Genomic DNA, 25,987 nt, shown 5'->3' with positions numbered 1-25,987 from the left:
TATATATATATATATATATATATATACACGCACACACATGTATTTAATTATTTTGGGGGGTAAAATGTGACATGTAAGGTCTTGAGAGATTTATTATCACTGTGATTTTAACACTTGAACTGATTTTGATTATTTTGTTATTTGATGTTATTTTGATAACATATTGTTTTTCTTTTTAGTCATAAACAAATGATGTCATATTCTCGCTCTCAAACCGTCATCTTTATCATTTTTAACAAAATAAAGAACAGCAAAATTCCATTTCATTTTTATTTTGAGTAGGAAAGTTCTGCCACTTGTCATGTTATTGCAGTGTTGCATATCAATGTCATCAAATCTTGGTAAAAATATCCTATGGCAATAACTTCATAAGGCCGACAGTGTTCCCATCTAGGGTTCGTTTTAGATGGTTCTTCACGCAACCATATACACAAGCATACGTTCACACCACATACAACGATTCACAAGACTCAACGAGCAGAACAGGGAATGACCCTCATTAGTCAAAAGACATCAGAATTTTTAAGGTGAAGTGTGTACAAGTTTCTGCGGCACTAGCGTCACCAAATAGGTTTCATGAAACACTTCCCCGTCAGTCAGCCAAACAAAGTCTCACCCCCAAACTCGTGCCATTGGTTGAGCCAGCGCTAGTTGAGACGCTTAAACAGAACAATGTTTTGATAGCACCACAGAGCCACTTATGAATGGTGAGGTGAAATTATTTTAACATTAAAAAATTACACATATCACCTTTAAGTAAATATATGCAAATTGAGAACCAGCAATCTGCAGGAGTGTGTTTTTGTCATTTGTGTCAATAATAGTTTTTTCCTTTGAAATGCTCATCTGTTAATCAACACAGAGTTTAATAAATAACATCACACACTTCATTTCCTACGCTTCTGAGGAGTTAAAAGCAAAGATGAAATGAAAAATATTTTATATATAAACAGCACGCACGCACGCACGCACGCACGCACGCACACAACCACACGCACGCACACACACACACTCCTGAAGCAAAAGAAACCAAGCATAATGCAAAATAATTCCTAAAACTTTTTTATGCTTCAAACCATCCACACCCATCAGTTTGAATATTCAGTCACTGAACAAAATAAATAAATAACAGACATATAAATACACTAATAAATACAGAAAAAATATATTAAAAAGAGATCAGTATTGATCAGCCTTCATCTCTCACAGTACAGATTGAGTGAAAACTCAGCAAACGAGTGCATTCAGATGGATCATCTCACACACACACGCACACGCACACGCGCACACAGATTAAAAACCAGTAAAAACCATCAAGGACTTAAAAAAAGAACTCATACACAGTGAACTAGGGGTTCTCTTGCAATAAACAGTCAAATAAATAAAATAAGAAAAACAAAAAGCATCTGTCTGTTCTCCAATGCCTAGCCATTTGTTGTCCGATTCAAAACAATAGGTGGATAATGACGCTAACTGCTACCTTAGGTTCCATTTCTGTTATTTCCTTTAAAAAAGACAACAGGAACTGACGTGTGACCACCTGTGGGCAGTTGTAGAGTGTTGAAGAACATCTATCCACCAATGCTAAGGAACTATTCAGGCAAAGGAGGGAGAGGACAGAAGTAAGTCCTGTAAAGTCACCAGGAGAAAGACAAGAGCAAATATTATGGAATGTTCTTGTTCTTAAGTGCCAGAGATGAGAGATCTGGAGTCACAACAAATCCACTTGTTTAGCACTTTTTGGGTCCCCATGCAGATGCCTGTTTAGGTGCGATTCCAGATCCAAATGTAGGGAACTCTTCAGCACTGCTCATGTCCGGTGCCTGGATGTCGCAAAGAGGAAAAGGTAAGGATTACGATGGCAATTAAGCTTTGTAATACACAATGGTAAAATAATTCTTTTAGAAAGGACCTTGTTCCCTTGTGCATTCCAGGGGGCGTCCCGCACAACGAAGCCTTTAGCCAGGGCTTTGTTATCCTCATCATTTCCTCCTGTCCCCATCGTCTTTGAAGGAGGCTTCATATAAGCTGCCAGAGTCTCTGTCTCTGTGACACTCAACATCTAGGAGGAAAAATTAGGGAGTGTGAATGTAAGAGAAAGAAAAACAAAAGAGATGGAAGCTATCTGTCTAGAAACTCACATATTCTTCTTCCAGGTTAAGCAGATGGTCGATGGCATTATCAACATTCTCCGGCAGTCCTGTGACAGTAACCTTGTTTGGGTCCTCAGAACCTGGCTGAGGAAACCGTATATCAACCTGGAATAAAGATCATAAGTATTAAGGCAGAATTATTCATTTTCAATATTAAAAACATTTTTCAGATTTATTCTTATTAAGGTTTTATTTAATAATAATGTATTTAATAATTATTTAATAATAATACAAACAAAAAATAATTATTACGATAAATATTATCACTATATTAAAAACAGTAATTTAAACAAAAATAACAGGAATATAAGTAATAATAATACATAATAAATAATCTATATTTTATAATCATTATTAATTATTATTATTATTAATAGTATTAACAATTAGAATATTATTATTATTGCTTTAAATATATTTATTATTAGGGGCCAAGCAACAACGGTGCGAAGGCACCTATTGAAACCGTTAGCGTTCCTATTATTAATTTTATTTTTCCTTCTTCCGCACTTGAGTCTATGGCAGTCCATATAATTGGCCCTGATAATGGCTGCTTGCAGCTATATTTATTATTATTATTGTTGACGGTATTGTTGGTTTAATAATAACAAGAATATTTAATAATTCTTATCGAAACAGATAATATTTTTTAATAATATTAAAATAACTATTGTAATAACTTCTTGTTTTTAATATACTTTTTAACATTATGATGCTAAATATTATGACTATGTACTCCAGTTCAGATGTTACATGGTTATTACTGTTGGCAAACACACAAACTGTTCTTACTTTGAACTCCTCCATGAGTTTCCGAATGGCCTTGCCGCGGGCTCCGATGATGCGTGCGTGGACCCGCCGGTCCAGCCGGATGTCCTCGCTCACCATTTCCTGTAGCGCTGCCACCAGCTGCTCTATAGCTGCCTTGGCCTCATTAGCATTCCTCTCATAACCCGAGATCACGATTACATCCTAGAAAGGAGACAAAGACACGTGAAGAAAGACTGACTGGAAGAGAGACAGAAATAGGATAGCAGGTATGAAAGGTATGAGTGACAGAAAAAGCTGAAGAATTCTAAAATGACAAGGGAAGAACCAGTCTATGTTAAAGAATGAGGAAATATCCTCTCTTTTGAGACACATTCTTTGCTCATACATACCTGCAGCTCATCAGACTTGTCAGGGAACTGCACATTGACATCATAGTCTTTGCGTATTTGAGAGATGACAGCTCCTTTGCGGCCAATAATTTTGGGGTGATATTTGGGCTCTACAGAGAGCGACACCTTGTAGCTCCGTAAGGCCTACAACAGATTTAGTAAACAATAAATGAATATATACTCTATTTCAAGAAGTAAATCTATCATAAAGGAAATTATGTTGTCATCTTATGTCAGATTTTGTACCCGATCTTCCTGCTCCGCCTTCAGCTCCTGGACTCTCTCCAGCAGCCCCTGTTTGGCGCGCTCCACACTGTCCACTTGTCCTGTGATCTTTATGATATCTGACTGTTGATCAGGCTGAGGAACCCAAATGTTCACCTATACAGAAAAGAACAATCAGCCACCTTCACTTGTCAGTCTGACTTTCTTTCATTCATTAAACACAAAAGGAGATGAGCTTTGCTTGATAGCCTGCAGTCAACAGTTTCTGTGTGGGAAAGTGCAGTGTTCCACAAAAGCCAATAAACTCATACATCTTTGGAATGAAATAATGGTAACTGATGTAACTGATGACAGGATTTTCATTTTAGGTTGAACTTTCCCTTTAACAAGGTTTTAAGCATAAAAGCATAAAAGGCTTCTTTCAAAATCAAACCTCCAAACCGACCCCAAACTTTTGAACAGTAATGTACATAAAGTACCATTCAATATATCTCTACCTCATAGTCCTCCATCATTTTCCTAATTCCAATTCCTTTCTGTCCTATGATGTATCGATGAAGGTCATAGGAAACTTCAACATCAATCGTCACAGGAACTAAGGCCTTGAGTGTAAAAAGAAGAGGCAGGGTAAAGAGGATCAAAACCAAATCCACAAAAGAACAAAAGAGAGCTGAAATTACAGAATTCCTTACGAGTAAAGCTGCACTCGCCAACTCGCACTTTTCTGCCCGACCCGTCACACTGATGATATCGCATTTCCGAGGGATGAGGTCCGTATCCCCATTCTCCTGAGGTGCATGTTCCTGAGCTGCCAGCCACAAATAAAACAAAATTACAGCTCGTAAACACCGTCATCATCCACAAACAGAATGAAATCTGAACTAATTTGAGAGAAGAAGGAAGAGACCTGCAGACTCATCTCTGTCTGGAAATTTGATCTGAACTTCGTGTTCCCGTGTAATTTGTTGTATTCTGCAGCCTTTGGGTCCCATGATGGCTCTGTGGTACCGCTGAGGAATCATCACCTCCACACTCACCTGTGACTCCTGACAACACACCAGCAGATAATGACGGTCAATGAGTGGAATGTGTTAGTGTCTCTTCTGTGATGTTTCCTTCATAAGTAGGCTACATGTACTACCACTCAAAAGTTAAGGGTCAGTAAGATTCTTTCATGTTTTTGAAAGGAATCTATTATGCTCACCAAGGCTGCATTTATTTGAGAATATTTTGAAGAAATCTTACTCACCCCAAACTTTTGAACAGTGCTGTATAACTTGAGGTTGAGCGATTGTGGATTTTATAGATAACCGATAGTTGACTGATTAATCAACCAATAGTTTTTCAGATGGATACTAAATAAAAACAAACATAACACATAAAAGTGCGCTATACTCTATTACAAAAAACAGTACTGAACCATGAAAATGTATTGTACTTTTTCTTAAATATAAAAGATATTAATATAGTTATTATAGCTTGATCATTCATGTTCGTTCATAGTGCATTACTAATGTAAGAGAGAAATTGACTTTTATGGGTCTTGAGAGAGGAAATTACATTGGTGTCAGCGAGGCTTGTTTGAGCTATAAGATTTCAACAAAAATATCTTAATTTGTGTTCCGAAGTTCAACGGAGGTCTAATGGGTGTCGAACGACATTAGGGTAAGTAATTAATAAGAGAATTTTCATTCTTGGGTGAACTAACCCTTTAAATTGAGCTTGGTCTGGTGATAGCCATACAACACTAATGCAGCATCTAGTCAACAAATTAATTAATTTACAATTATATGAAAAAATATAACATATACAGTGTTGTGTACTGTATAACATACTGTTTTATTGTCAGTTTTTAAATCTGCATCTGAAGTGTCCCATTTTGTGGACAGCGTGCAGCTTCAAGTGTCAAAACAAACTCCACTAGGCGTCAGTTATTTTTTTATTTCGCCTCTAGAGGATGCTCTTGTACTGTATAATGACAGCGGACTCTTCTCAGCCGCTCCGGTAACGGAACATGAAAAACGAACTGTGTGGATTTTTGCCAAAAACCGATCGTTCCAGCAATCAGTTATCGGTGCCGATTAATCTGCAAAACCGATCAATCGGTCGACCTCTACAGGAAACTATTACAATATTAAATCACAATAGGTATAAGTTCACGTTTCAGCAACAAGTCCAAAATTGGAGTAGAGACTCACCAGATCTCGAACAATCTCCTGTATGCGTTTCTTAGCAGCGTCCACACACTCTCTGGGTCCTTTCACAGTGATGCTGTCACTGTGTGTGCCCGTGCGAGGGAAGCTAACGGCTACGCCGCCATATTCCTCCGCCAACTCTCTCAACACCTGCCCTCTTCGACAGACGAAGTGACGGTGGTGCCGGGGCTCCACGATCATACTGTCCTCTATCACATCGTCCTGTGGGGAAGAACAAATGAACTGAAGAAGGTGCATAAAAATATACTAATGAAATTTAAATGTCAAATACACAACTTTTTCTCTTGTCGTACCAGATTTTTGATGAGGGTCTCCAGCTCTTTCTGGGCAAGCCATACAGCCTCCTCTTTACCCATGATGGTAATGTGCTCCTGTTCTGGCTCATCTGGTGACGGGAAGATGATCCGTGCTCCGGTTCGATCCCGTACGCGTCGAATGTTAGCTCCTCCTTTGCCTATCAGAAACTTGTGGTACTCTGGCTTGGCTTGAAGCTCCACTGAGAAGTTGTTGACTTGCTGTTGGGACAAAAGACAAATGTCTCGCATAGACTGAACGACTTGAAATATAATACCATTTCCTGCACTGCTGTCTTCTTTTGTACATTTTCATCCCATTACTCACCTTCTCCTCCGCCAGTTGCAACAGTTGTCTCCTGGCTCTCTCCACCTCCTCTGCAGGTCCTCGGATAGTGACCTTGTCCAACCCTGAGCCCTCTGCAGGGAAGTGGATATGGACACCCCCACATTCTTCCATTACGGAGCGCACCAGACTGCCTTTGGATCCAATCAGAGAGTTATGCAGCTTGGCTGGGATGGAAACCTCAGCCTCTTTCAGGTTGTTCTAGGACAATTGAAAGATTAAGTGAGTGTGAGAGAGAAGAAAAATTAAGAGTACTGGTAATAACACCTCTAACACATTCTCTAGCTTCGTGTTTCTCTCACCAGCTCTTTTTGAATGGCGATGATCCGATCTCGTGCGGCTTCACAACTGCTCTTCTTGCCTGTGATCACAATCATCTCAGAGTTGCTGTTTTCCGTTGGGAGATCAATCTTGGTGTTGGTCTCCTCACGTATCTATATAGACACAGCAACATTATCTCTCTCATTAAAGAAAAAATATTTGCACAACAAAAAAAAAAGAAAAAAAAGAAATTGTACCGCAATTATTTATGCACACTCTGAATGTTATTGTTTTCCCCACAGAACTTTCACGGGCCTTTTTAAAAAATATTTTTCTCATTAAGTACTAAAATTAAAAATGAAAAATGAATTAAAGCTATAAATAAATATTATAAAACTAATAAAAAAGACAAAACACAATTACTAAAATAAATTAAAATGAATAAAAAATATATTTTTATATAAAATATGAAATGTTAATGGATATAATAAATTATACAAAAATGTAATGAATACATTATTATAAATTATATAATAATAGTATGGACATTTTTTTTTTAAACACAAAAAAAGACAATAATACCGTGAACAAAAACTATAAAGGATTATTAATTATGTTACAGTATTTAAAAAAGTGAACTTTACAAATCTAAATAAAATTTACCTTTTTAATGTTGGCACCTCCTTTGCCAATGATGTTTTTGTGGAACTGCTTGTGGATGGGTACAGAAATTGAGAAGCTGCTCTCAACCTAATAATATGAACATATAATTAGACATGAGAAAATGAAAAAAATTCTCGACTGTAAGCAACAGTCAATATACCTTCAAAAAAGACTACAGTAGGTAGGGATGCAGGTAGGGATGCTTATTTCGGTTAATTTTCCCGACTGACAACCGATGCTCATTAAAGGGATCCCATGGTGTTGAGACTTGTATGGCTTAATATAACATAAATGATGTCTCTTACTGAATTATGTGGTAGAAAACCCATGAAAGATCTACGTTATTTAAAAAATCGATTTTATATTTGGACCATGGGCGGCGCCATTTTGTTTGCGGTCTAGGTTGATGACGTAGAGTGGTTGAACTCCTCAATCAGCTGGCGTTACCCGTTGCTATTTTTACCACAACGCAACTCGAAAATTGTTTCAGAGTTAAACAAAACAAATGAATTGCTTTGTAATTGTACTTAAAACACACTCAAACATACATGTGCACACAAACTCACCTACACAAGTCACAAACAGATCGGCGGGCGCGCACACACACACCTGACTGCTCTGTCTCAATCGCATGCATCATCACCAAAACATCCTGCCTCTCTTCCTCACGTTACTTTATCCCATCGTCCTACCTAGATATTTCCCTCTGCTGGTCACATTAGGCATTATAGTTAATCTACTATCAACAGTCTATCTGGGGAACAGGATGTGTTGAACAGGATATACACAGGGAATAGATTGAGGGTTATGTATGCGCGCGCAGTGCGTGCGTGTGTGTGTGTGTGTTCGCGCCGATCTGTTGGTGTGTGTGTGTGTTGCTGTGTTCGCGCCGATCTGTTGGGGTGTGTGTGAGTCTGTGTGAGAGAGAGAGTTTGTGTGCACATGTATGTTTGAGTGCGTGAAGTCGGACAGCTGTTTGTAAATCGGCTTTACTCGTTATTGCGGTGGAACGTGAGACTGAATGACTGCACTCGAACATGTCCACTATGGTGTCGGACAACACTACAAATGTCCGTCCCTTCAAATAATGCCCTATTTAAGGGTATAGGGTCGATTTCAGATTCAGCCCCTGTCGTGGAGACTGAGCAGCCCAACATCTCGATTGAGACAGAGCCTGTCGTGTGCGCGCCCGCCGATCTGTTTGTGACTTGTGTAGGTGAGTTTGTGTGCACATGTATGTTTGAGTGTGTTTTAAGTATAATTACAAAGGAATTCATTGGTTTTGTTTAACTCTGAAACAATTTTCGAGTTGCGTTGTGGTAAAAATAGCTACGGGTAATGCCAGCTGATTGAGGAGTTCAACCACTCTACGTCATCAACCTAGAACGCAAACAAAATGGCGCCGCCCATGGTCCAAATATAAAATCGATTTTTAAAATAACGTAGATCTTTCATGGGTTTTCTACTACATAATTCAGTAAGAGACATCATTTATGTTATATTAAGCCATACAAGTCTCAACACCATGGGATCCCTTTAATCGATTTTTAACCGTTAACTGATAAGATTATAATATTGAATTGGCATTATGTAAGGACATAATAGCTTAAGCAACTGTCAAGACATGGCTCGCACAGGGTTATAGAGTCCACGCCAGCAGCAGCACATGTTTCTCCAGCGCAGCTGTTAGAGTTATGGCTTTTTTACAACTGGTTCCTTCATTAATTTTCTCTGACCATCTATCTGATTGCGAAATGACCAGGAGTAGGTCTAAATGCCTTCCAAGATTCTTTCGAGACGTATTTAATTCATATTACCCAAACAAACCAATTCAGAAGGTGGTCTGAAAACATTTCAGACAAAACCGGACAATAGTAAATATATCTGGTTGTTTAAACCACATGTAAATTTTACTCCAGGCAAATGGTTAAAAAAATAAACGTGTGTGAGAGTGTGTTATGGGCTATATGTTGTACTCAGATAGATATGATGGTGCTGCAACACACATCGCCGCGAATGAGTAAAGCAAGCCAATGCAATGGCTGTAAATGAAACTTACTCAAAAACACAATCATCTTCAATAAAAATTAATGACACTAAAAGATCTTACCAGTGCTTAGGTCGCTCTCTCATATTACGGTCTTTGAATTTGAAATGAGCTGCTGAATAAAATGCAATCTTTTGAATCTTTGAATCTTTTACTTTTGTTGCTGTGAACTCCATTAAATATAGGCTATACTGTCGGAATTGAAGATCTGATTTATAGGCTATTCATTTTGCGTAGGTGTAACCTAAGGTATAAGACAAACTGCATGTTCTTTTATTGTTTTATTTGTTTAGATTTAGCTCATTTTATTTGCGAGCTGTGAGCATAGCGTAGCCTATCAGCCTGCCGTAGCTCGTCAAAAATGCCTTTTTACTGTGGAGTAATATTATAGTAGGCTAAATTAACTAACATTGTAATGCTTGAAGTGTTTTATATCTACGGATTTCATTATAGGTGAGACAAGTCAAGAGTTGATTTGAGAGATTAAATTGATTAAACATGTGGTTAACTCAGTCGGCCGCTGGTCGTTTGGTCATCACTTAAAAAACAACAACTTTAATTTAACAAACAAAAAATTGCTCTAAACATTTTTCTAAATTAACTTAACAAAGAAACTAAACCAAATATAACTACTTTGACATTAAAAGCAAAACTGAACTATTTTAATGGCTGCAACAATGTAAGCCAATGTAAGCCAAAAAAAACACTCTCCAGTCAGACTCGGACCAAACTTTTTGCTGTCGGACAAAACCACACTACGAAAAGCATTAAACAAGGCTTCAGATGGCACTGATGCCCGAGGAATACAGAGACGCCTCGCTAGAGCAGCCAGCCTCGGGAAGCGACTTTCATTTGCTTTCCTCCACCAGTCAGGAGCTTGTACTACTGCTGTATTGTAATACCACGTAGCTTATTTTGCACGTAACTTCATCACCCTTTCTGTCGAAATAGTCCCACACTGTATGCTTCTTTCCCTTTGCTTCATTTTGCAAAATATGTCTGTGTCGGCACGTGTGGTTCACTGCATGTGCAACTTTTTGTTATAAAAAACCTTTTAACCGTTTAACTGATAGTGTTAATCGGTCAAAATTCCTACTATCGGTTAGCGGTTAAACGTTCAATATAGGGGTGTAACGGTTCACAAAATTCACGGTTCGGTTCGATACGATACACTGGTGTCACGGTTCGGTTCGCTACGGTTCGGTATGTTTTAGATACAGCAAAAAGAAAAAATTGGCAGAAATTACCTTTTTTTAATTATTTTTTTATTAAAACTAACAAAGTATGATTTTTTGTTGTTGTATGATTTTACCCATCTTCTATGTAGTTACAGGAATAAGACATTAGCTCTTCACATTAGCATGTGCGTTGCGTGTGCGTTGCAGGAGCCCCACACCCTGTAGTGCTTTACATGCTGCGTTTGCAGTCCGCAACTGATCCTCTGTTGCACACCACAAACACAGCATTTATTCATTATATTTTATTTAAAATCCAAAAGTTTTTACTGAACATGCCTCGTCAGAATTCCAATTTTCTTTGTTTACTCTTTAATAGAAGTCAGGTTACGTAGCCTACTACATTTAAACAACATTTTATTAAATTCATTTATTCATATTTATATACTTTAGATTTAGCTCACACAAAGTGGCAAAACATTTAAACATAGTTTATAGCCTCACAAACATTTTAAATTAGAAATAGTCTATTCAAAAACAGCCGACTCTCGTCTTTTCTTTCGTTTTTACACCCTTTTAAAAGAAATCCTGCAGGTCAAAAAGAACTTTGCTTTTCACTTCCAAGAAAGTACGAGTGCTATCCATTATGGCACTTTTTTTAACCTAAATGCCAGGTATGGTGTTGTTTTGTTGCTTTACTTGAGAAAAAAAAAGCCATGTGTTGACTTTGAAACAAGAGTATATTTTAAATGAGATGCATCTGTGGTGAAATTACTAGATTTTCGCGTCAGTACATGTTTATTTTAATGCGAACAATGTTCTACCACTTTAATGCAGCAACGCAGCGCAGCGCAGCAAAAAATAGACTCGGTACGAAAACGATCCGTGCACTGCTGCAGACGCAACGCTCCTGGAACAGACTGACGGACAGCACCCGCGTGCAGTTTGAAAGCTGTCATCCGTTAACATGGGTACGGGAAAAAATACGCACCGCACACGCGCTGCAGACGGAGTATGTGTGAAACGGGCGTTAGTCTCATATCCGGGGCTATAAATGGACCACTCGCCGCGGTGATGTCTTTTGCCATTTGAATAAGTTGGAAATGTCTGTCTAAATGCTGCGGGGATAGTTTGTGGCTGTTTCTCCTTTTTATCGTCTTGTTGTCGGCGTAAAGACAACAAGATCGTCTTGTTGTCGGCTTTGATTGACATGACATGAATTATTCCCGCTGCTGTACCATCAGCAAATGCGACATACCGTTGTTTTTTAATCCATCACTCTTGCCAACACCATCATAGCTTACCAAGAATCCAAAGTTCACCCAAACACCAGACCTGTTGGTTATTGGTGGATCTTCTATTTCTGGTTTGTTAAACACAATTGCCATTTTGCCACGAGCATTCAGCGCGTAGCCTACTGAGTAAGCGAGCACCTGACTGAGCAGCCTAAAACATATTTGGTGTTTTTTTTCTTTTCTTTCACTTCGGTGGTGTCAGGGGCATTGCCTGTTATGTCGTTTTGGTTATTGTTGAACGCATGTTATTTTATTTCACACACTTTTATTTTCCAAATCTAATTAATTAGTCCAAGAACCGTTCGGTACATAATGCGTACCGCGTACCGAACCGAAACCCTCGTACCGAACGGTTTAATACGAATACGCGTATCGTTACACCCCTAGTTCAATATGAGCATCCCTAATTGCAGGAAATAAAAAAACACATTTGTTATCTGTAGGCAGAGTATAATAATTCCACAGTTGCCTGAGCACATAACAGCTACTGTATTTGTGAACTTGTATTAGTCACTAACCAAATTTTATTTGAGAGCAGGAAGGAAGCAAGAGGAAATTACACATGTACCAGCTCAGCGATGAGTTTCTGCAGAAACTTTGCACATTTCTCCACCTCGTTTTTAGGCCCTCGGAGCTGCACTATGTCACTTTTTTGTTGCTGGTCTGGAAAGATGATAATGACCTGCAGAAATGAAACCAAAGGCATCTATATGAAATCAGCCATCATGTAATGCTATGAAAACCCTATAGCAGAATATGACTGTCTGTGTTTTACAAAAATATATTTGTCAGCACCTCAGGGAACTTGTCCCGCACTTCTCTGATCTTCTCTCCTTTCTGCCCAATGATGGTGCGGTGAAACTTCTGCTCTATGATCAGATCTTTTGTGCGTTCATTTTCCTAGAGCATCAAAAATGCTAGAAAATTAATAATCTGAAACCATACAGATGGGTTCATGTCATACATAGTGCTTTTGTACTACCATATATAGTATGCCTCACCATACGCTGGGCCATGTCCATCAGTTCCTTGCGTGCGAGCTGTACTCCCTGAGGATCTCCCTCAATACGAACTAACCCACAGCGCTCAGAGTCCTGAGGAATCCTCACTGATACCTTATACTGCTCCTTTATCCGATTTACTAGGGAAAAGCACCAAATAAATATGTTAAGTGTGTAACACAATCAATAATTTTTCTCAGGTCCTGTGGTCATGGACACAGGAAATATTTAATTTAAATCATGACAACTCTTGTTACAATGCTGATGCTGGTTATTGTTGCTGCTACAGAGCAAGTATGGAATTGCTACAGCCAATAGATACACAGACACACTGCTGTGAGCAGGTAAAATATAATAATAATTTGTAAATTTTATATAGTGGTTTTCTGGGTACTCAAAAACGCTTTACATATGGAAGGGGAGAATCCCCACCCAAAATGAGCAGTAGTTATCTGGATGGTGCGATGACAGTCATTTTGCAGCAAAACGGCCACTACACATCAGTTTATTGGTGATGAATGATTGCTGCAGTATTAACCTACAACAACCTACATCACTGATCCAGACTATTTGAATGTTAAGGGGGGGGGGGGGGGGGGGGTTCAGTCAATTGATTTCAGTCAATCTCATGTCAATCTTGAGTACCTATAGAGTAGTGTTGCATCCTTCATATCTCCGTTTTATCATATTTATAAAAGAAATATAGGCTGTAGCGAGACTTTCCGGGAAAAAAACGAGCGCCTGGAGGCGTATCGTGTGGGCGGAGCTCATGGCTATCGATCTCAGCTAATAGATATATGATCAAGAATCATTCGGAGGCTGAAATAAATTGAACAGGAGAAAGAGCAACAGCAGGACGTCCGTCTCTGTGGTATGTACTGTATTTAGTGGCCTGTCAACATTTGTGTGTGTTTACTCGCATTTTATGAGTACGTTTCGCGCACGCAACCTATCGGGAGAAGAGCCCGTACGGCCCATACAAGGACCTTCCGTTCTATTAACGTCAAGGCCAATCAGCTGGCACCATGCAGTAATGAAGTGATTGCTTGTAGATTTTCTGCGTCCTCTAGAGTTTCGTGACTGAACTAGACATTTGTATAGTGAGGGAAAAGTACTAGCCTGACAAGACAGACCAGTTTGGTCTGGAAACCCACCATTGACAGGGCTCAATCCGAGGGGCGGGATAAACGGTTGTCTTTCAAACTCCCTCTGCACGCAATTGGATAGCGCTACACCAACCAGAGCAACGAAGGTGAAGCAGTGCTAGTTGAAAGATTAAACTTTCACCGTTTTCGGTCGGCAAAACTACGAACACATCTTCCCTTCTTCTTCAGTGCCGTTCTTTGTTCTTTTCTCAGAGAAAAGCTTAACTCCAAGTCTTCCAGAGTCGCGGTCAAAGCTGATTCGAAAGGCCGCCGTTCGCCAGTTTCTGTGTTTACTAGAAGCATGCAAGCGCAACTCGGCCGTCATTATGTTAAGCCCCACCCAGTGATTCTATACGCGATGTGATTGGCCCGACCAGAGTTTGGTGTTTACAGCTCAGAAGTGTATTGAGAGTTGCTAGACGACACTCGCGGCAGATTAGATTTGCTGCAGCTAGGGTGCGTCTAGATTTCTAGGCTAGAAAAGTACATTTGCATCTGCTGAATTGTGACATTGTGCGCTGCTTGTAGTCAAGCAACGTGTAAAACCATAATTTGACTATTCAAACATTACTTTGTCTAGCTCTGACATGACAACAGTTAATTAAACATTTCTAAAAGTTTCTAAACTTACTGTTGGCTCCGTTTTTGCCAATGAGATGTCTATGGAAACGTTGGTCAATATTAATCTCTGCATAGTCCATTCTCGCCATCTGAATAAAGGAACATAAAATGCTTAAGCACTAAACCTAAATACTATGTTAAGATTCCACAAATCCAGTCTAAAACTGAAGAAAGAATGAAAACATAATAGCATATGTTAAATGATTTAGCAACCAAACATTTATCCCCTGACATTTTTATTTAGTTTTAATCACAATTCTATCGTCATTAAAAAACAAATAACCTAATAATAAGATATCAAATGTTCTCTGACCAGGTCTTTGATGATCTCCTGTATCTGAGCCTGGGCTTGTTCTACCTCCTCCGTCGGTCCCTCCAGACTGATACGTTCCTCTCCATCAGTAAACTCTATATGAACCTAGTGATGAGAAACAGTCACAGAATCACAATATAAGGCCCATTGTTTATGATAATGCTTAAGTGTTTTAATATTATTAATGCTTAAAATGTGATTGAATATATTATTATTCATTATGCAAGGATTTAGGCATACAGTGCTGCAGGAATAAGGAACAATAAAACTCACAAAAACAAAACAAATAAGCATTTTTGCACCTTTTTTTTTTTAAACTCCAGTCTGAGTTCCATTTGGAACAACACATAATAAATGAAAATAATGATGGGAACAATTAATTTTATCCTATGAAAATATACATTTTTTAGCTTTTATGCGTCTTGAAAAATAGTGAATCGTGGCTAAATAGGACTACAGGTTGCCAGTGACATTAAATGTCATCACGCTGAACTAATCTAGTCACTTGTCTGCTTTTTCAGTCCCGTTGTGTTTATAATTATGCTCTTGTAAACTATTTCAAACCAACTTTTCTTAGTAAAATTGACATGTGAAAGCCAAGTATGGTAACCTATTATTGGAATTTGTCCTCTGGATTTAACCCATCCAAGTTAATGAACACACATTAGGAGTAGTGAACAGACACCACAAACCTTGGACACACACCCGGACAGCTATTATGCTGTGGCGTCCAGGGAGCGATTCAGGGTTAGGTGCCTTGCTCAAGGGCACCTCAGTCATTTCCAACTTGGTTGAGAATCGAACCTGTAACCTTTGGGTTGCCAGTGTGACTCTAAACATTAAGCCACGAGTTAGGACTGCCTTTAAAAGGATTAGTTCTCTTCAAAATGAAAATCTTTCACTTTTGGGATCATGCAGCACTTTGACGCGATTTGAAACTGGACTGATTTGGACCTTTAACCAGTTGGATGCAATTGAAAACCATTAAGTGAAGAAAAATCCTGTAATGTTTTCCTCAAAAAAAAAAAACTGAAGATAGAAAGACATGAACATCTTGGATGAGATGGGGGTGAGTTAAATATCAGGATTTTTTTATTTTAAAGTGAACTATTCCTTTAAAGGTGTCATGAACTGTTTTTTTTTCTTTTTTTATACTGTTGTCTGAGGTCAACTAATGATGTTCGTGTGGTTTTTACACTCTAGCCCCTGTCAGTTCAGTTCACATGAGGGAGGGAGAGATTGTTTTGAAAGCGGCAACTGCAACTTGTCTTTATGAAACAAACCCAATGATTTATTTCTCATCCACCCGCGATTGTATTACATGGCCTGCACCCGCACAATCGCTCGATATAAGCTCGAACCGCACGCTCACACACACACATACGTGTGCGCCAAGATCATTAGATAATTTCTATAATTTGGTAATTCAGATAATTTGGTTTGGTACAGCCCCAGGACTAGTACTATTACATTTAAAAAAGACATTTTACTCATATAAGTTTGTTGCACCATTCCTGTCGGATCCAATATAGAAGGCACAACATTGTGTCTGCAAATCCAGCACTTGAGGCTTGTTTACAAACGATTCCGCAGTGAAATGAAGCAAACACACATATACGGTCTTCCCCATGTGAGCTGGAACTTTATAACAAATACATTCGTAGTGCTTTGACATAAGAATGAAGCCTACGATAGTTTTCTGGGCCTGGTGTCTATAAAAGCTTTTCTCTGACTAAAAAGGAAGTTTTCAGCTCTGAAACTTAGAGGATATTCTTATATTATCATGACCTTTTATATATCAAAATCTCAAGGGAAAGATGATTTCTCAATTCATCACCCCATTAAAATCAATTTTTAAAAATTGTAGATTTTAAATGAAGACTGAAAGAGTTGTAAGAAGCTTAGATGGGCTGATGCTGAAGTTGTGTGACCGTGATGCATCCTAACTTCATCTTTTTATTTCTTCTTGATTGTATTTAGGCACTAAAGTTGTTCTTAATTGTGAAGATTATCTTTATCAAGAAAACATCAAAAACATTTGTTGGTCAGTGTTTATTTTCTACAAGAATTCAAAAGCCAATGAAAAAATCCAGTGTGAGGCTAACTTTCGTGTTGGCCTACAAAAATACGTCATCCCTACAGCCCTCTATTCTCAGTTCTCACTTGCCATATTCTATTCTAGTATCTTATAACAGTTCTCATTTCATTTAAGTAAGAGTTCTCATTTCGCTTTTTAATACCTTAGGCAGCTGCTGTGTAATGCGACCGATGTTCTGTCCTTTCTTGCCAATGATGAATCGATGGAGCCAGGCCGGAGCAATCACCTCCACCACTATCACACTTTTAGCCTGCAGAACAAACAAGTGCCATGTGAAAGACGCCTTTGCATTCTATTAAAAATAAGGCCAAACATTGTGGATCTACACAAATCTATTATCTTTAGTACATCTGACCTTGGCGTACACCTGCGTTAGAGCCGGACCTAGCTTATCAGGTTCCCCTCTGAGGATTATGGTCTCCGATGCAGAGTCCAGAGAAGGCATCTCCACAGACACCCCAGTGTTCTCCAAGATCTCCTGCAGAGTGTTGCCTTTCGGGCCTACTATGTACTTATGTTGTGACTTCTTCACCTCTACTGAGATTGTGGTCGTTTTTCGTTTCTGCTTGTAAATAATAAGAAGGTGGTCAGGAAACATCATCAGATGCATATTTGCATGTGTGTACACAAAATATTGCAATTAAAATACAATACCATTGAGAGGTTTGGGGTTGGTACGATTAAAAAAAAAATGATGCTAAGACTGCAATTTATTTTACAATTTAAAATAACTATTTTCTATGGAAGCCTGTTACCGTCACTAAATAAAAAAAAAAAGATGGATTGTGACTTGTTATCTCAGAATTGTGACTTTATTTCACACAATTGCAAGTTTATATCTCAGAATTCTGACTTTATAACTCGCAATTGAGAAAAAAAGTCAGAATTCTCAGATAAAAAGTCACAATTACTCGTCTTATTTTTTTTTATTTAGTGGCGGAAACAGGCTTCCATACTTGTCTATTTGAATATATTTTAAAATGTTATTTCTTTCTTTGATGGCACAGCTGAATATTCAGCAGCCATTACTCCAGTCTTCAGTCACATGATCCTTTAGAAATAATTTTTATATGCTATTAATATATAATATTTATATTAATAACAAAGTTGAATACAGTTGTACTGCTTAATATTTTTTAGCAAAACAGTGCTATATTTTTTTCAGGATTCTTTGATGAATACAAAGTTTTAAAAAAACAGCACAGTAGCATAATTAAATCACCTTCTCTTCATAAATGGTCCGGATGCGGGCGATTGCCATGGCCACCGCTTCCTTCTCGCCAGTAATGACAATCTCATCTTTGGGTACGCTGGGTGGCGGGATGCTAATACGAGCTCCAGTCTCTTGACTCAGCTCTTGAACGAGTCGATTATATGCACCGGAGATGAATGGATGAAAAGCTTTCTCAAAAGACAAACGTTCCACGGCACGCTTATCCTGGAGCAGACAGTGAGGACATAATGAGGTTAATGGAATGAAATATAAAACCTCATCTCATCCGCCTTTGATGGTTACCTGCTCTGCAGAGATGAGCTGGATTTCATGACGAGCTTTCTCAATGCCCTCCTTGGTGCCGGTGATGCGGATGTTGGCGTTGGGATCGTCAGAGCGGGGGATGGTGATCTTGGTGGCTGTTTTCAGCTCCAGCTCCTGCAACTTCTCTCCATTCTTCCCGATCACAAACCGATGATGTTCTTTCGGAATAAGCACAGTCGCTGAGGCCTGTGAAGTTAAGCATTAAAGGGTTAGTTTAATGAAAAGTTACCCAAAAACTCTAATTTTATCATCAATTACTCACTCTCATGTCATTCCAAACCCATAAGATTTTCATTCATCTTCAAAAAAATCAGAGATTTCTGTCCCTCCATTGAAAGTCTATTCACCCAAAACTATGACAGTTCAAAACATTCATAAAAAGATTAAAGGTGCCCTATAATGAAAAATGTAATTAACCTTGCCATAGTGAAATAATAAGAGTTCAGTACATGGACATCACATACTGTGAGTCTCAAACACCATTACCTCCTACTTCTTATTATATAAGAAATAAATCTTATGCATGAAAAACACTACGGAAAAATAAGTGATTCTCAACATAACGGCAACTGTGACGCAATCGCTGGGATCATTAATATGTACACCCCCAATATTTGCATCTGTAACATGTTCATTGTCAGGCGGAAGTGACGGAGCCGAATCATCGGGACTGCAGGTAAACAAGCGTCACACGAGGATAGCAAAAACGGCAGCTCTCATAGACACAAATGTCATGTTCTAGGCAGTGCAGGGGACGTGAGGGCTTTTCATAGCCTTCCCACAGATTAAAAATGTCAACAGTCTTGGTTGATGTTTATTATAATTGGATACCGCAACAATTTAATTCAAAATTGTTCGTTTGTTCGGCCCATTTCAAGCAAGCTTCACTCAGCGTCTTAAACTGGAGAAAGGGGCAATTACAACTATATTCCTGCAAGCAGTAAGTAATTTATCCACTTATTGACTGTTTAAACAATTTCGGATTAAATTTAAAATGTTTCTTAGAGAGACAGCATTGTCTAGATAACGAAAGATGCTGGTAGAGTAACAATAGGAAACTCCAAGTACCATAAATAACCAAAACACCGGATAGTATACTGGTTTGGGTTTTGTTAGGGGGAAAGAAGAGCGGTCGTGCGGTTGCCGGATTTCAGTCAATTAAATCCCCCAATCAGAGCTTTTCTGTGAAAAGAACACGTATACTATCTGGTGTTTTACCTAAACATTTGCAATCTGGCAACCATATGCATGCAAGCTCTCTCTAGCGCGGAGCGGATGATCTGAAAACACCAATAAACAAGTACGCTGCATTTTAGCAATCTCCATTTGAGACGTTCTGCTTAAAGTGTCATTCAGTCGGTCTGTGTTTTGTCAGGACTCACGTGCCGCTTTGCTGAACAACTGAACTGATGTGTGCTGTGAGCGGCTGAAATAAGCCAATCAGAGCATTTCTGTGAAAAGAACACGTATACTATCTGGTGTTTTACCTAAACATTTGCAATCTGGCAACCATATGCATGCAAGCTCTCTCTAGCGCGGAGCGGATGATCTGAAAACACCAATAAACAAGTACGCTGCATTTTAGCAATCTCCATTTGAGACGTTCTGCTTAAAGTGTCATTCAGTCGGTCTGTGTTTTGTCAGGACTCACGTGCCGCTTTGCTGAACAACTGAACTGATGTGTGCTGAGAGCGGCTGAAATAAGCCAATCAGAGCAGAGCTCAACATTAATATTCATGACCCTTCCAAATAAGGCAAAAACAGAGCATTACATCCTAGGGACACTTTCTAGGGTTGTAAATGGACCTGTAAAACTGACAATTTTTGCCCTTAAATAAGCCACATCCCCTCTATGTAGATATCAGAGAATACTTAAACATATTGTTTTAACTCATTCTAGGGCACCTTAAATCAATATGAACTGAAACTCTTTTTTTCCAAACAGAAAAAGAGGTTGACTAAGAAGAGCAAGAATCAAACAAGCACCTGAGTCTGCAGTCGGGCTACAATCTCCTTCCTCGCTTTCATGACCGATTCCAATTTTCCCGTCACCATGATGGAGAGGCCTTGGTCCTTGGCAAGCGAGAGTTCGATATGCGCCCCGGTCTTCTGCATGATATCCAGGCACACCTTCGCCTCCTCACCCTCACCAAATTGACTGTTGTCTTTATACCGCCGCTCCTCCAGAGGGACATGGAACACCTGAAGGAGAAAAAGTGTGGCAGGTTCTCATGTCATTGATTGCCACGAAGAATATTTTCCAGATCACTAGCAGCTTACACACTGAATACTAGTGTTAGACCTACCCAAAAAACGTTTCACTCAAATATAATGAGTGAGCAAACATTTTAGGTGAGATAAATTTGTTTAAAATAATTGTCTAAAAAATGCAACTCCCCTCTCAAGTTAAAAGAATCCCTCACCATTTTCCAAAATTAACTTCAGGCCTTGAACTGTACAAACAATCTGTGGAGTAGTTATAGTTACCTGAGTGATGACAGAGGCTTTGATGGGTCGGATTTTGCTCCAGGCACCTGCTGGCTCGCCTGTCTTCTCACCTGGACTGCCCTTGTCCGGCAAAGGTGGAAAGGCCTCCAGATAGGTGGGAATATATGCTTCATCCTCAGGCACACTACCTAATAACGACAGAAAATGAGAAAAGAAGGCAACACTTTATTTTACAGTGTGCTTGTTACATATGTTACATGTACTTACTGTAGTAATAACAGTAAATGATGCATAATTGCATATAACTAACCCTACACCAAACCTGTAGTACCTGGCAAAAGTTTGGAAACATTACACATTTACACATTTTTATGTTTTTGAAAGCAGTCTCTTATGTTCACCAAGGCTGCATTTATTTAACCAAAAATACAGTAAAAACAATAATACTGTAAAATATGTGATGTCAGTGATGTCAATGAATATCACTCAGTACTTGTAACATAGACACTTTAAAATGAAGTGTAACCAAAAAAGACTTGCGAAATGTACATAAGTTGTCACTTTATTTTTTATAATAACGTTGTGGTACTTCCTAAAGATAAAGAGTTTTTTGTTGAGCTTTTTCATTATTAATTATTACATGTTTTATTGATTAGTTGTTGCAGCTCTCTTTATAGTTCCTGCCAAAAGTAAAAATACTTTCACCCCTAATTTTGCTACAGTTGTCATACCCGTGATCTCAAAGTCCTTCAAGCCACTGCGGTGCTCCGCAAAACTCTCCTGAGTCAACACTGCCACAGAGCTCATGTTTCAAGACCTGATCCGCTATCCTGTAGAAACCAGGAGGAAGAGGAGGGACATGTAGAAAGAAATACAGAAAAACTAAAATATAACAGCAGAGAATATCGAGTCCAAACACACAGCCTTAAACAAAACTATCCAAAAGAGCATAGCAGTAATGGACTACTTTGACTTGAGTGATAAAGTGCATGCTGAGCTCTGTATTCTCTGTGGTTTCAGCAGCCCAGCAGGGCCTCGACACACACCGGCATCTCCCTGAGCCCAACAGCATCTCTCCCCACCTGAGCTCTCCAATTAAAGATGCTGCAGCTGTGAAAGCTGACAAAAGCATTGTGTGACTTTGACTAACATAACGATTATTGATCGTTGTCTAAAACGATTTTCAATCTTTTAAATGCCAAATATGATCAGCCTCGTGTGGAATCACCATCCTAATTTAAAAAGCATACCCCAAAATATACAAAATACAATATATACAAATCTTGTATATATATATATATATATATATATATATATATATATATATATATATATATATATATATATATATATATATATATATATATATATATATATATATATATATATATCTTGTATCAAACCCCAATTTTAAATGCTATTATATATATATATATATATATATATATATATATATATATATATATATATACACACACATATATATATATATATATATATATATATATATATATATATATATATATATATATATATATATATATATATATATATATATATATATATACACACACATATATATATATATATATATATATATATATATATATATATATATATATATATATATATATATATATAAAATAAATGCATTATAATATATATTAAAACATTTTGTTATTTATTTACTAATTTATAGTATAATTTTTTTTATAATTTTTTTTAACTTATTTTGGTCTAATTGTTATGTATTTACATATGGGTGGACGATATGACAAAAATCTTACATCCCGATATAAGTAATTTTATTTCAATATAACAATACATCACAATGTAGTTACTTTTGCTTTAAATAAGGTTATGATATCACAATTTTTGATAAAACTGAAATTTCATAATTCTTGTCACCATATTCAATAATCACAGAAAAACTAATACTTTGGAAAAAAATATATAATTTTAAGCTTACTGAAAACAAGTGATGAAGAAAGAATAAAGAAACTACAAAAGAACAAACACAAATGAAATAGGCCTATCTGAAAAAAATTATAAAAAAATGCAACAAAAGAAAATAATAATACTGCTTAATGTAAATGCATTTTTAGACCGACTGCACATATCCATTATAATTTATTTTTTATCAGTTTTCTTTCTCAACTGTTTCCATTCATTTGCAAATATACAATACATTTTCACTTTGACACACAAGTATCTATTTAAGTATGTATTTAAGCATGCACATATATTGAAATTAGTTATCGTTTGCTGCTTACTGCATTTCAGTAAAATCACTAAAAATGCATGCAAACGAATAGCTTTTGTGACTGCGGAGCAAAGCAACATGACTGCAATAGAGGGGATAGTCCAAAATCTCTACTAGCTGATAAATTTCTACTGGTATATCACCCACCCCTATATTCACAGGAATCAAAATTTAATTCATTTATTTTAAACGTGCACTGTGTAAATTTTAGCGGCATCTAGAGGTGAGGTTGTGAATTGCAACCCCTACAGCTCACCCCTCCCTTTCGAAGCACATAGAGTGGCCGACACAGGACAAAGATGTCGTCTGAGACAACAGTGTCCATTTAGGGCTACTGCAGAAAGATGGCGGTGTAAAATGGTGACTTCACTGTAAGGGGACCTGCGGTGTATGTAAATAATAAATAGTCTCATTCTATTGTAATAAAAACATAATGGTTCATTATGTAAGGTCTTTATACACCACTGAAAACATAGTTATGTATATTATAATGCATTTCTGTCAATAGATCCTCATAAATATTTCACACTGCACCTTTAATCATTTTTCTATTTATTAATTCATAATTTTTTTCTCTAAACCTTTTCATGAGCCATTTTGAGGCCCCCTGGGGGTCTACGGAGCCCAGTGTCCAAGCCCTTGATCTAAAACAAGTGTAACTGCTAAGAAAGAGGTGACTATGAAAAGTATATGATATTTTGCACTGGAAGTCCCATATTTAGTAAACAGTCCTCAGAAAATGACGCTGCAGCTCATAAACTGCACGCATGTATTAAAACAAATTGTATTAAATTATTCAAGAGTGTGCAAGGTTCTCGCCTTAAATACGCCTTAATACACACAACAACACAAAAGACCACCTACCTGCAAAGGGTCGAAAACCAGAAAGTCCGTCCAGGTGGATGCTACTGAGAACTCTTCAGTGTCAGTCTGTTCGTTTAGCCTTGTGTGGGTGAGGTTAACAAAGAGAGATCGTAACCAGCCTTGTGATTACATGCACAGCATTTAAAAAAAACAGCATCTTGTGGCAAGGCCCTCTGAGGTTGACCAGGGAGGGGGACCGAGTCACAGTGGTCTGTCCTGTGGGAGGCGATAGCTAGATGTGGTGCTAAGGATAGTATTCTCTTCACTCTCAGGTGACTAGGTGTCTAATTGGTGTGTGGGTGTTTGTGCTTACTGTAGTGACGGCAAAAATACAGACACACACATTATATTTACACATGGGATTGACACATTTTATACATACCCATCTAACACTCAGTGAGAGGCAAATCACCAGTGTAGCAGAATAAAGATATGGTCTATTAGGCTGACATTTGCCATTTGTTATTGTCTAATATTATGAAGATCTATTTGCAGAGTGTAATTTTATCTGCTCTTACGGTGATACGTGTGGTAGATAAGTGTGAGAGAGAAAAAACCTTTATATACGAAGCATTTCATATTTTGTACCTGTGCAAGCCACTATATATATATATATATATATATATATATATATATATATATATATATATATATATATATATATATATATACATACATATCATGTATGCTCAATATTACAAAAAATAACAATATATGCAATTTTAGTGCTCTGATGTCTATTAACGCACTATATAAAATGCTTATAGCACGCTCCATGCATGATCTATTATCTGCAAGCTCGATGCAGAGCAGTAGATCTGTGTAAACAAATACATGCTAACGCCACAACCTGACAACAGCGCAATTGCCGGTAAAAAAAACAGCTGTTAAAACCTCAAATATCAAAGTGTGGTAGAAATGCATTCTGTATCGTGGTGGTAGACATTGTAGTAAATATTATAGCTAGCAGAAAATATATTCAGAATATCTGAGTTTAGCTGGCCAGCTAATCTGCTACATGTAACCTTAACAGCTCGTTAGCTGCAGAGATACTGTCTGTCTATCTTTTAAATACGATAATCTAATTACAGAAAACGCGGATATGTTAATTCAGTCAACAAAACGGTGCGATAAGTAGCACGTTTAAGGAAACAAAAACAACTGATCACCTTATCAGAGGGAAAAGGGTAGCCGCTGGTCTGCTGACAGAAAACACTGCTGCTGAGAATCGAATCTTCAACTGAGTCGAATCTTTGATTCATTAATTATAATTTTTTAAGATGTTAACAATTGTATGTTATGATTTTTATGTTCATTTATTTGTTAATTGTTTATATATGGTCATCAATGTTAAATTATGGAAAAATAATTATTTTAATAAAAAACATTATTTGAATGCAAAAGTAACATTATTTTTTGCGTTCACGAACCCTATTTGCTTTGTATATTTATGATTTAAAAAAAATGGTATGTCCTTATTTTTACATATTGGACTCATGTCTTATTTTCTTTCCCCTTATTCCTATTTTTTTATTTTTTGGTATTAATTTTGTATATTTGCAAACGCACCCCTGCTGTTTTTTTCAAAATAAAAGACGTCAGACAAGTTCCAAATGGTGTTCAAAACCCGTTTTACACTTCACGTCCCGTCGAATTATTTCGTTGCTATTAATTAGAACTATTTCTGCCCGTCGTAAAAACGATTAAAACATAATTAAGTCACTTTAAGAAAAATATTTTTTTAGTAATGTCCTCACAGAAGGCATTATTTTGTTTATTAAACCATTTTAACTGTTTTTTTCATTCATGGAGACATTCCAAAGAAATTATTTTTATATTTTGCAAAAAAAAATGTATGCCCTA

General features: G+C 37.5%; 1 protein-coding gene across 2 annotated transcripts; it reads right to left on the bottom strand.

Annotated features, from left to right (window-relative positions):
• Positions 1–266: 266 nt before the first annotated feature.
• On the bottom strand, positions 267–25,356 carry hdlbpb (high density lipoprotein binding protein b). 2 transcript variants are annotated; one of them, XM_067429280.1, is made up of 28 exons: positions 25,294–25,356; positions 24,125–24,203; positions 21,729–21,827; positions 21,037–21,185; positions 20,536–20,751; positions 18,529–18,735; positions 18,235–18,450; positions 17,368–17,574; positions 17,155–17,262; positions 14,915–15,019; positions 14,612–14,690; positions 12,836–12,975; positions 12,630–12,734; positions 12,403–12,516; positions 7,318–7,404; positions 6,696–6,827; positions 6,376–6,594; positions 6,048–6,269; positions 5,737–5,955; positions 4,446–4,584; positions 4,231–4,346; positions 4,036–4,140; positions 3,560–3,694; positions 3,314–3,457; positions 2,946–3,125; positions 2,142–2,258; positions 1,913–2,062; positions 267–1,823 (listed from the first exon to the last, which is right to left on the bottom strand). In XM_067429280.1, the coding sequence occupies exons 3-28, from the start codon at positions 21,802–21,804 to the stop codon at positions 1,731–1,733; spliced, it is 3,780 nt and encodes a 1,259-aa protein (XP_067285381.1). In that variant the 5' UTR covers positions 21,805–21,827; positions 24,125–24,203; positions 25,294–25,356; the 3' UTR covers positions 267–1,730. The 2 variants fall into 2 exon arrangements, with proteins under 2 accessions (XP_067285381.1, XP_067285382.1); XM_067429281.1 differs by having other exon boundaries at positions 6,048–6,071.
• Positions 25,357–25,987: the final 631 nt, after the last annotated feature.

Source organism: Pseudorasbora parva, chromosome 21, assembly GCF_024679245.1.
Source record: "Pseudorasbora parva isolate DD20220531a chromosome 21, ASM2467924v1, whole genome shotgun sequence".
Taxonomy (NCBI): Eukaryota; Metazoa; Chordata; class Actinopteri; order Cypriniformes; family Gobionidae; genus Pseudorasbora; species Pseudorasbora parva.
The sequence above is the reverse complement of the archived record's forward strand: the minus strand, read 5'-3'. Positions and strand labels throughout refer to the sequence as shown.